At 59.5% G+C, this 11,041-nt stretch overlaps 1 protein-coding gene across 1 annotated transcript in view; it reads right to left on the minus strand.

Annotated features, from left to right (window-relative positions):
- Positions 1 to 10,332, minus strand: part of LOC140422587 (CCAAT/enhancer-binding protein epsilon-like) — a 175,986-nt gene extending 165,654 nt beyond the window's left edge. The window contains exon 1 of the mRNA XM_072507594.1: positions 9,752 to 10,332. Within this exon, the coding sequence (XP_072363695.1) occupies positions 9,752 to 10,279 (528 nt within the window). The 5' untranslated portion in view covers positions 10,280 to 10,332. The remainder of the gene's footprint in view (positions 1 to 9,751) is intronic.
- Positions 10,333 to 11,041: the final 709 nt, after the last annotated feature.

An 11,041-nucleotide genomic window follows, 5' to 3' on the forward strand; every position in this document is an offset into this window, starting at 1 on the left:
CACTCCCTCAGTACTGACCCTCTGACAGTGCGGCACTCCCTCAGTACTGACCCTCTGACAGAGCAGCAGTCCCTCAGTACTGACCCTCTGACAGTGCGGCGCCCCCTCAGTACTGACCCTCTGACAGTGCTGCGCTCCCTCAGTACTGACCCTCTGACAGTGCGGCACTCCCTCAGTACTGACCCTCTGACAGTGCGGCACTCTCTCAGTACTGACCCTCTGTCAGTGCGGCGCTCCCTCAGTACTGACCCTCTGACAGCGCGGCACTCACACAGTACTGACCCTCTGACAGCGCGGCACTCCCACATTACTGACCCTCTGACAGTGCGGCGCTCCCTCAGTACTGACCCTCTGACAGTGCAGCGCTCCCTCAGTACTGACCCTCTGACAGTGCGGCACTCCCACAGTACTGACCCTCTGACAGGGTGGCGCTCACTCTGTACTGACCCTCTGTCAGTGCGGCACTCCCACATAACTGACCCTCTGGCAGTGTGGCTCTCCCTCAGTACTGACCCTCTGACAGTGCGGCACTCCCTCAGTACTGACCCTCTGACAGTGCGGCACTCCCTCAGTACTGACCCTCTGACATTGCGGCACTCCCTCAGTACTGACCCTCTGACTGTGCAGCACTCCCTCAGTACTGTCGCTCTGACAGTGCGGTGTTCCCTCAGTACTGACCCTCTGACAGTGCAGCACTCCCTCAGTACTGTCCCTCTGACAGTGCGGTGTTCCCTCAGTACTGACCCTCTGACAGTGCAGCACTCCCTCAGTACTGACCCTCTGACAGTGCGGCGCTCCCTCAGTACTGACCCTCTGACAGTGCGGCGCTCCCTCAGTACTGACCCTTTGACAGTGCGGCGCTCCCTCAGTACTGACCCTCTGACAGTGCAGCAATCCCTCAGTACTGAACCTCGGGCAGTGCGGCACTCCCTCAGTACTGACCCTCTGACAGTGCAGCAATCCCTCAGTACTGACCCTCTGACAGTGCAGCACTCCCTCAGTACTGACCCTCTGACAGTGCAGCACTCCCTCAGTACTGACCCTCTGACAGTGTGGCACTCCCTCAGTACTGACCCTCTGACAGTGTGGCACTCCCTCAGTGCTGACCCTCTGACAGTGCGGCGCTCCCTCAATACTGACCCTCTGACAGTGCTGCACTCCCTCAGTACTGAACCTCTAACAGTGCAGCACTCCCTCAGTACTGACCCTCTGACAGTTCGGCACTCCCTCAGTACTGACCCTCTGACTGTGTGGCACACCCTCAGTACTGACCCTCTGACAGGGCGGCACTCCCTCAGTACTGACCCTCTGACAGTGCAGCACTCCCTCAGTACTGACCCTCTGACAGTGCAGCACTCCCTCAGTACTGACCCTCTGACAGTGCGGCACTCCCTCAGTACTGACCCTCTGACAGAGCAGCAGTCCCTCAGTACTGACCCTCTGACAGTGCGGCGCCCCCTCAGTACTGACCCTCTGACAGTGCTGCGCTCCCTCAGTACTGACCCTCTGACAGTGTGGCACTCCCTCAGTACTGACCCTCTGACAGTGCGGCACTCTCTCAGTACTGACCCTCTGTCAGTGCGGCGCTCCCTCAGTACTGACCCTCTGACAGCGCGGCACTCCCACAGTACTGACCCTCTGACAGCGCGGCACTCCCACATTACTGACCCTCTGACAGTGCGGCGCTCCCTCAGTACTGACCCTCTGACAGTGCAGCGCTCCCTCAGTACTGACCCTCTGACAGTGCGGCACTCCCACAGTACTGACCCTCTGACAGTGCGGCACTCCCTCAGTACTGACCCTCTGACAGGGTGGCGCTCACTCTGTACTGACCCTCTGTCAGTGCGGCACTCCCACATAACTGACCCTCTGTCAGTGCGGAATTCCCTCAGTACTTACCCTCTGACAATGTGGCACTCTCACAGTACTGACCTCTGACAGTGCGGCACTCCATCAGTACTGACCCTCTGACAATGTGGCACTGCCACAGTACTGACACTCTGACAGTGCGGCACTCCTCAGTACTGTCCCTCTGACAGTGCTGCGCTCCCTCAGTACTGACGCTCTCACAGTGCGGCACTCTCACAGTACTGACCCTCTGATAGTGCGGCACTCCCTCAGTACTGACCCTCTGACAGTGCAGCACTCCCTCAGTACTGACCCTCTGACAGTGCGGTGCTCCCTCAGTACTGACCCACTGACAGTGCGGCGCTCCCTCAGTACTGACCCTCTGACAATGTGGCACTCCCTCAGTACTGACTCTCTGACAGTGCGGCACTCCCTCAGTACTGACCCTCTGACAGTGCGGCGCTCCCTCAGTACTCACCCTCTGACAGTGCGGCGCTCCCTCAGTACTGACCCTCTGACAGTGCGGCACTCCCTCAGTACTGACCCTCTGACAGTGCGGCACTCCCTCACTACTGACCCTCTGACAGTGCGGCGCTCCCTCAGTACTGACCCTCTGACAGTGCGGCACTCCCTCAGGACTGACCCTCTGACAGTGCAGCTCTCCCTCAGTACTGACCCTTTGACAGTGCGGCGCTCCCTCACTACTGACCCTCTGGCAGTGCGGCTCTCCCTCAGTACTGACCCTTTGACAGTGCGGCGCTCCCTCAATACTGACCGTCTGACAGTGCAGCACTCCCTCAGTACTGATCCTCTGACAGTGCGGCACTCCCTCAGGACTGACCCACTGACAGTGCAGCACTCGCTCAGTACTGACCCTCTGACAGTGCAGCACTCGCTCAGTACTGACCCTCTGACAGTGCAGCACTCCCTCAGTACTGACCCTCTGACAGTGCAGCACTCCCTCAGAACTGACCCTCTGACAGTGCGTTGCTCCACCAGTACTGACCCTCTGACAGTGCGGCACTCCCTCAGTCCTGATACACTGACAGTGCGGCACTCCCTCAGTACTGACCCTCTGACAGTGCGGCACTCCCTCAGTACTGATACACTGACAGTGCGGCACTCCCTCAGTACTGACCCTCTGACAGTGCGGCACTCCCTCAGTACTGATACACTGACAGTGCGGCACTCCCTCAGTACTGACCCTCTGACAGTGCGGCACTCCCTCAGTACTGACCCATTGACAGTGCGGCGCTCCCTCAGTACTGATACACTGACAGTGCGGCACTCCCTCAGTACTGACCCTCTGACAGTGCGGCACTCCCTCAGTACTGACCCTCTGACAGTGCGGCACTCCCTCAGTACTGATACACTGACAGTGCGGCACTCCCTCAGTACTGACCCTCTGACAGTGCGGCACTCCCTCAGTACTGACCCATTGACAGTGCGGCACTCCCTCAGTACTGACCCTCTGACAGTGCGGCACTCCCTCAGTACTGATACACTGACAGTGCGGCACTCCCTCAGTACTGATACACTGACAGTGCGGCACTCCCTCAGTACTGACCCTCTGACAGTGCGGCACTCCCTCAGTACTGACCCTCTGACAGTGCGGCACTCCCTCAGTACTGATACACTGACAGTGCGGCACTCCCTCAGTACTGACCCTCTGACAGTGCGGCACTCCCTCAGTACTGACCCATTGACAGTGCGGCACTCCCTCAGTACTGACCCTCTGACAGTGCGGCACTCCCTCAGTACTGATACACTGACAGTGCGGCACTCCCTCAGTACTGACCCTCTGACAGTGCGGCACTCCCTCAGTACTGATACACTGACAGTGCGGCACTCCCTCAGTACTGACCCTCTGACAGTGCGGCACTCCCTCAGTACTGACCCATTGACAGTGCGGCGCTCCCTCAGTACTGACCCACTGACAGTGCGGAGCTCCCTCAGTACTGACCCTCTGACAGTGCAGCGCTCCCTCAGGACTGACCCTCTGACAGTGCAGCACTCGCTCAGTACTGACCCTCTGACAGTGCAGCACTCCCTCAGTACTGACCCTCTGACAGTGCGGCACTCCCTCAGTACTGAACCTCTGACAGTGCGTTGCTCCCCCAGTACTGACCCTCTGACAGTGCGGCACTCCCTCAGTACTGATACACTGACAGTGCGGCACTCCCTCAGGACTGACACTCTGACAGTGCGGCGCTCCCTCAGTACTGACCCTCTGACAGTGCGGCGCTCCCTCAGTACTGACCCTCTGACAGTGCGGCACTGCCTCAGTACTGACCCTCTGACAGTGCGACACTCCCTCACTACTGACCCTCTGGCAGTGCGGCTCTCCCTCAGTACTGACCCTCTGACAGTGCGGCACTCCCTCAGTACTGACCCTCTGACAGTGCGGCACTCCCTCAGTACTGACCCTCTGACATTGCGGCACTCCCTCAGTACTGACCCTCTGACTGTGCAGCACTCCCTCAGTACTGTCGCTCTGACAGTGCGGTGTTCCCTCAGTACTGACCCTCTGACAGTGCAGCACTCCCTCAGTACTGTCCCTCTGACAGTGCGGTGTTCCCTCAGTACTGACCCTCTGACCGTGCAGCACTCCCTCAGTACTGACCCTCTGACAGTGCGGCGCTCCCTCAGTACTGACCCTCTGACAGTGCGGCGCTCCCTCAGTACTGACCCTTTGACAGTGCGGCGCTCCCTCAGTACTGACCCTCTGACAGTGCAGCAATCCCTCAGTACTGAACCTCGGGCAGTGCGGCACTCCCTCAATACTGACCCTCTGACAGTGCAGCAATCCCTCAGTACTGACCCTCTGACAGTGCAGCACTCCCTCAGTACTGACCCTCTGACAGTGCAGCACTCCCTCAGTACTGACCCTCTGACAGTGTGGCACTCCCTCAGTACTGACCCTCTGACAGTGTGGCACTCCCTCAGTGCTGACCCTCTGACAGTGCGGCGCTCCCTCAGTACTGACCCTCTGACAGTGCTGCACTCCCTCAGTACTGAACCTCTAACAGTGCAGCACTCCCTCAGTACTGACCCTCTGACAGTTCGGCACTCCCTCAGTACTGACCCTCTGACTGTGTGGCACACCCTCAGTACTGACCCTCTGACAGGGCGGCACTCCCTCAGTACTGACCCTCTGACAGTGCAGCACTCCCTCAGTACTGACCCTCTGACAGTGCAGCACTCCCTCAGTACTGACCCTCTGACAGTGCGGCACTCCCTCAGTACTGACCCTCTGACAGAGCAGCAGTCCCTCAGTACTGACCCTCTGACAGTGCGGCGCCCCCTCAGTACTGACCCTCTGACAGTGCTGCGCTCCCTCAGTACTGACCCTCTGACAGTGCGGCACTCCCTCAGTACTGACCCTCTGACAGTGCGGCACTCTCTCAGTACTGACCCTCTGTCAGTGCGGCGCTCCCTCAGTACTGACCCTCTGACAGCGCGGCACTCACACAGTACTGACCCTCTGACAGCGCGGCACTCCCACATTACTGACCCTCTGACAGTGCGGCGCTCCCTCAGTACTGACCCTCTGACAGTGCAGCGCTCCCTCAGTACTGACCCTCTGACAGTGCGGCACTCCCACAGTACTGACCCTCTGACAGGGTGGCGCTCACTCTGTACTGACCCTCTGTCAGTGCGGCACTCCCACATAACTGACCCTCTGGCAGTGTGGCTCTCCCTCAGTACTGACCCTCTGACAGTGCGGCACTCCCTCAGTACTGACCCTCTGACAGTGCGGCACTCCCTCAGTACTGACCCTCTGACATTGCGGCACTCCCTCAGTACTGACCCTCTGACTGTGCAGCACTCCCTCAGTACTGTCGCTCTGACAGTGCGGTGTTCCCTCAGTACTGACCCTCTGACAGTGCAGCACTCCCTCAGTACTGTCCCTCTTACAGTGCGGTGTTCCCTCAGTACTGACCCTCTGACAGTGCAGCACTCCCTCAGTACTGACCCTCTGACAGTGCGGCGCTCCCTCAGTACTGACCCTCTGACAGTGCGGCGCTCCCTCAGTACTGACCCTTTGACAGTGCGGCGCTCCCTCAGTACTGACCCTCTGACAGTGCAGCAATCCCTCAGTACTGAACCTCGGGCAGTGCGGCACTCCCTCAGTACTGACCCTCTGACAGTGCAGCAATCCCTCAGTACTGACCCTCTGACAGTGCAGCACTCCCTCAGTACTGACCCTCTGACAGTGCAGCACTCCCTCAGTACTGACCCTCTGACAGTGTGGCACTCCCTCAGTACTGACCCTCTGACAGTGTGGCACTCCCTCAGTGCTGACCCTCTGACAGTGCGGCGCTCCCTCAGTACTGACCCTCTGACAGTGCTGCACTCCCTCAGTACTGAACCTCTAACAGTGCAGCACTCCCTCAGTACTGACCCTCTGACAGTTCGGCACTCCCTCAGTACTGACCCTCTGACTGTGTGGCACACCCTCAGTACTGACCCTCTGACAGGGCGGCACTCCCTCAGTACTGACCCTCTGACAGTGCAGCACTCCCTCAGTACTGACCCTCTGACAGTGCAGCACTCCCTCAGTACTGACCCTCTGACAGTGCGGCACTCTCTCAGTACTGACCCTCTGACAGAGCAGCAGTCCCTCAGTACTGACCCTCTGACAGTGCGGCGCCCCCTCAGTACTGACCCTCTGACAGTGCTGCGCTCCCTCAGTACTGACCCTCTGACAGTGTGGCACTCCCTCAGTACTGACCCTCTGACAGTGCGGCACTCTCTCAGTACTGACCCTCTGTCAGTGCGGCGCTCCCTCAGTACTGACCCTCTGACAGCGCGGCACTCCCACAGTACTGACCCTCTGACAGCGCGGCACTCCCACATTACTGACCCTCTGACAGTGCGGCGCTCCCTCAGTACTGACCCTCTGACAGTGCAGCGCTCCCTCAGTACTGACCCTCTGACAGTGCGGCACTCCCACAGTACTGACCCTCTGACAGTGCGGCACTCCCTCAGTACTGACCCTCTGACAGGGTGGCGCTCACTCTGTACTGACCCTCTGTCAGTGCGGCACTCCCACATAACTGACCCTCTGTCAGTGCGGAATTCCCTCAGTACTTACCCTCTGACAATGTGGCACTCTCACAGTACTGACCTCTGACAGTGCGGCACTCCCTCAGTACTGACCCTCTGACAATGTGGCACTGCCACAGTACTGACACTCTGACAGTGCGGCACTCCTCAGTACTGTCCCTCTGACAGTGCTGCGCTCCCTCAGTACTGACGCTCTCACAGTGCGGCACTCCCACAGTACTGACCCTCTGATAGTGCGGCACTCCCTCAGTACTGACCCTCTGACAGTGCAGCACTCCCTCAGTACTGACCCTCTGACAGTGCGGTGCTCCCTCAGTACTGACCCACTGACAGTGCGGCGCTCCCTCAGTACTGACCCTCTGACAATGTGGCACTCCCTCAGTACTGACTCTCTGACAGTGCGGCACTCCCTCAGTACTGACCCTCTGACAGTGCGGCGCTCCCTCAGTACTCACCCTCTGACAGTGCGGCGCTCCCTCAGTACTGACCCTCTGACAGTGCGGCACTCCCTCAGTACTGACCCTCTGACAGTGCGGCACTCCCTCACTACTGACCCTCTGACAGTGCGGCGCTCCCTCAGTACTGACCCTCTGACAGTGCGGCACTCCCTCAGGACTGACCCTCTGACAGTGCAGCTCTCCCTCAGTACTGACCCTTTGACAGTGCGGCGCTCCCTCACTACTGACCCTCTGGCAGTGCGGCTCTCCCTCAGTACTGACCCTTTGACAGTGCGGCGCTCCCTCAATACTGACCCTCTGACAGTGCAGCACTCCCTCAGTACTGATCCTCTGACAGTGCGGCACTCCCTCAGGACTGACCCACTGACAGTGCAGCACTCGCTCAGTACTGACCCTCTGACAGTGCAGCACTCGCTCAGTACTGACCCTCTGACAGTGCAGCACCCCCTCAGTACTGACCCTCTGACAGTGCGGCACTCCCTCAGAACTGACCCTCTGACAGTGCGTTGCTCCACCAGTACTGACCCTCTGACAGTGCGGCACTCCCTCAGTCCTGATACACTGACAGTGCGGCACTCCCTCAGTACTGACCCTCTGACAGTGCGGCACTCCCTCAGTACTGATACACTGACAGTGCGGCACTCCCTCAGTACTGACCCTCTGACAGTGCGGCACTCCCTCAGTACTGATACACTGACAGTGCGGCACTCCCTCAGTACTGACCCTCTGACAGTGCGGCACTCCCTCAGTACTGACCCATTGACAGTGCGGCGCTCCCTCAGTACTCACCCTCTGACAGTGCGGCGCTCCCTCAGTACTGACCCTCTGACAGTGCGGCACTCCCTCAGTACTGACCCTCTGACAGTGCGGCACTCCCTCAGTACTGATACACTGACAGTGCGGCACTCCCTCAGTACTGACCCTCTGACAGTGCGGCACTCCCTCAGTACTGACCCATTGACAGTGCGGCGCTCCCTCAGTACTCACCCTCTGACAGTGCGGCGCTCCCTCAGTACTGACCCTCTGACAGTGCGGCGCTCCCTCAGTACTGACCCTCTGACAGTGCGGCACTCCCTCAGTACTGACCCTCTGACAGTGCAGCACTCCCTCAGTACTGACTCTCTGACAGTGCAGCACTCCCTCAGTACTGACCCTCTGACAGTGCGGCGCTCCCTCAGTACTGACCCTCTGACAGTGCAGCACTCCCTCAGTACTGACCCACTGACAGTGCAGCACTCGCTCAGTACTGACCCTCTGACAGTGCAGCACTCCCTCAGTACTGACCCTCTGACAGTGCGGCACTCCCTCAGAACTGACCCTCTGACAGTGCGTTGCTCCCCCAGTACTGACCCTCTGACAGTGCGGCACTCCCTCAGTACTGATACACTGACAGTGCGGCACTCCCTCAGTACTGACCCTCTGACAGTGCGGCACTCCCTCAGTACTGACCCTCTGACAGTGCGGCGCTCCCTCAGTACTGACCCTCTGACAGTGCGGCACTCCCTCAGTACTGACCCTCTGACAGTGCGGCGCTCCACCAGTACTGACCCTCTGACAGTGCGGCACTCCCTCAGTACTGATACACTGACAGTGCGGCACTCCCTCAGTACTGACCCTCTGACAGTGCGGCACTCCCTCAGTTCTGATACACTGACAGTGCGGCGCTCTCTCAGTACTGACCCTCTGACAGTGCAGCACTCCCTCAGTACTGACCCTCTGACAGTGCGGCACTCCCTCAGTACTGATACACTGACAGTGCGGCACTCCCTCAGTACTGACCCTCTGACAGTGCGGCACTCCCTCAGTTCTGATACACTGACAGTGCTGCACTCCCTCAGTACTGACCGTCTGACAGTGCGGCCCCCTAATCCCAAAACCTACCCGTCTTTGGGCAAAGATCTATATTCAACCTGTTGACGTCGATTCAGGATCAATCAAGTCATAGAACAAACAGTGCAGAAGGAGGCCATTCGGCCCATCGAGTCTGCGCCGGCCCACTTAAGCCCTCACTTCCACCCTATCCCCTTAACCCAATAACCCCTCCTGACCTTTTTGGACACTAAGGGCAATTTATTAAGGCCAATCCACCTAGCCTGCACGTCTTTGGACTGTGGGAGGAAACCGGAGCACCCGGAGGAAACCCACGCAGACACGGGGGAGGACGTGCAGACTCCGCACAGAGAGTGACCCAGCGGGGAATCGAACCTGGGACCCTGGCGCTGTGAAACAACTGTGCTCACCATTGTGCCACCGTGCTGCCCTGCTGACTACTGAGGGAGTCGCCTCTTTCCGCCTCTAAACTCCGGCGCCTGACGCATCACTGGGATGATTCCCTCACCCCCACCCGTGTCCCACGGAGACGCCCGATCCCTTACCTTGTAGATTCGGACGGGCGGCACTGTTGACATCAGTCCAGGGGCCAGGTGCATGCTGGTCTGCCCGCAGTGTGCCACCTGGTAGTGGAGAGGTTCGTAGGTCAAGGGGTCGCCCCCCCGCTGATGTTGCTGGGCGGCCCCCATCGCCTCCCGGGGCTCCTCCTTGACCGGGGCCTGGGAGTGGCCCGGGTCGTAGGCCGGGCGCCCCCCACCTCCCACCAGTTTCCGGTCCGCCCCGTAGAGGGAGGGCGGCGGGTAGCCGTAGGGGGTGGCGGGGGCAGGGGGCGCCCCGTGGTGGTGGTAGGTGTACGGGTAGGACGGGCCCTCGGCCTTCAGCCGCTCGTGCTTGGCGAAGAGGTCGCTCAGGAACTCCTCGCCCCCGTCCAGGACGTAGGCCCCCAGATCAATGGACGCCTCCCCGTCGTCGATGGCGCCCGTCTCCCCCGGCGACGGGCGCGAGGGGTATCCGGACGGGGCGGGGCCTGGGCGCCGCTCGCAGTCGTACAGGTGGTGGCCCTGGGAAGACATGGGGCAGGCCGCTCTCTCTCTTACCCTCCTCTATCTCTCTGCCTCTATCTCACTCTCCCTCTCTCTCTCTCTCTCCTACCTCTCTGTCTCTCTCTCTCCCTCCCTCTCACCCCCCCCGTCTCTCAGATAGAGCGTTGGGTCCTCGCAGGCCAGGTGAAATTCAACCTCAGAATCCAAACGCCCCTCTACCTCTCTTCCCCTCCCTACTTCACTCTTTCCCTTTCCCCGCCTCCCTGTCTCTATCTCTCTTTCGATCTCTGACCCTCCCCACCTCCCCTCTGTCTCGACCTCCGCGTCTCTCTCTCTCTCTCCGTCACTCTCTGTCTGTCCCTCGCTCTGCCTCTGTCTCCACCTCTCTCTCTCACGCACTCCCTCTCTCCGTCTCTCCCTCTCTGCTTGTCCCTTCCTGTCTCGCCGTCCCTCTCTTTCAATCTTCTTCTCTGTCGCCCTTTCTCACTCTTTCTCCCTTCCTCGCTCTCCGCCTCTTTTTCTCCTCTCTCTCTCTCTCCCACTCCCTCTCTCTCTCTGTGCCTTACATGGAGCTGGGCAACTGCCCACAGTCGACCAGCCCTGAGAAAAAGGAACTAACGTCTTGTGGGACCAGACAATGTTGTCTTTTTTGTCTACATTTCTCTGATTCTGTCTCGATCTCTCGCACTCCCTCTCTCGCTCTCTGTCTCTATTTCTCTCGCTCTTTTGCGCCTCGATCTCTCGCACTCCCTCTCTCGCTCTCTGTCTCTATTCCTCTCGCTCTTTCGCGCG

Source organism: Scyliorhinus torazame, chromosome 5 (assembly GCF_047496885.1).
Source record: "Scyliorhinus torazame isolate Kashiwa2021f chromosome 5, sScyTor2.1, whole genome shotgun sequence".
NCBI lineage: Eukaryota > Metazoa > Chordata > Chondrichthyes > Carcharhiniformes > Scyliorhinidae > Scyliorhinus > Scyliorhinus torazame.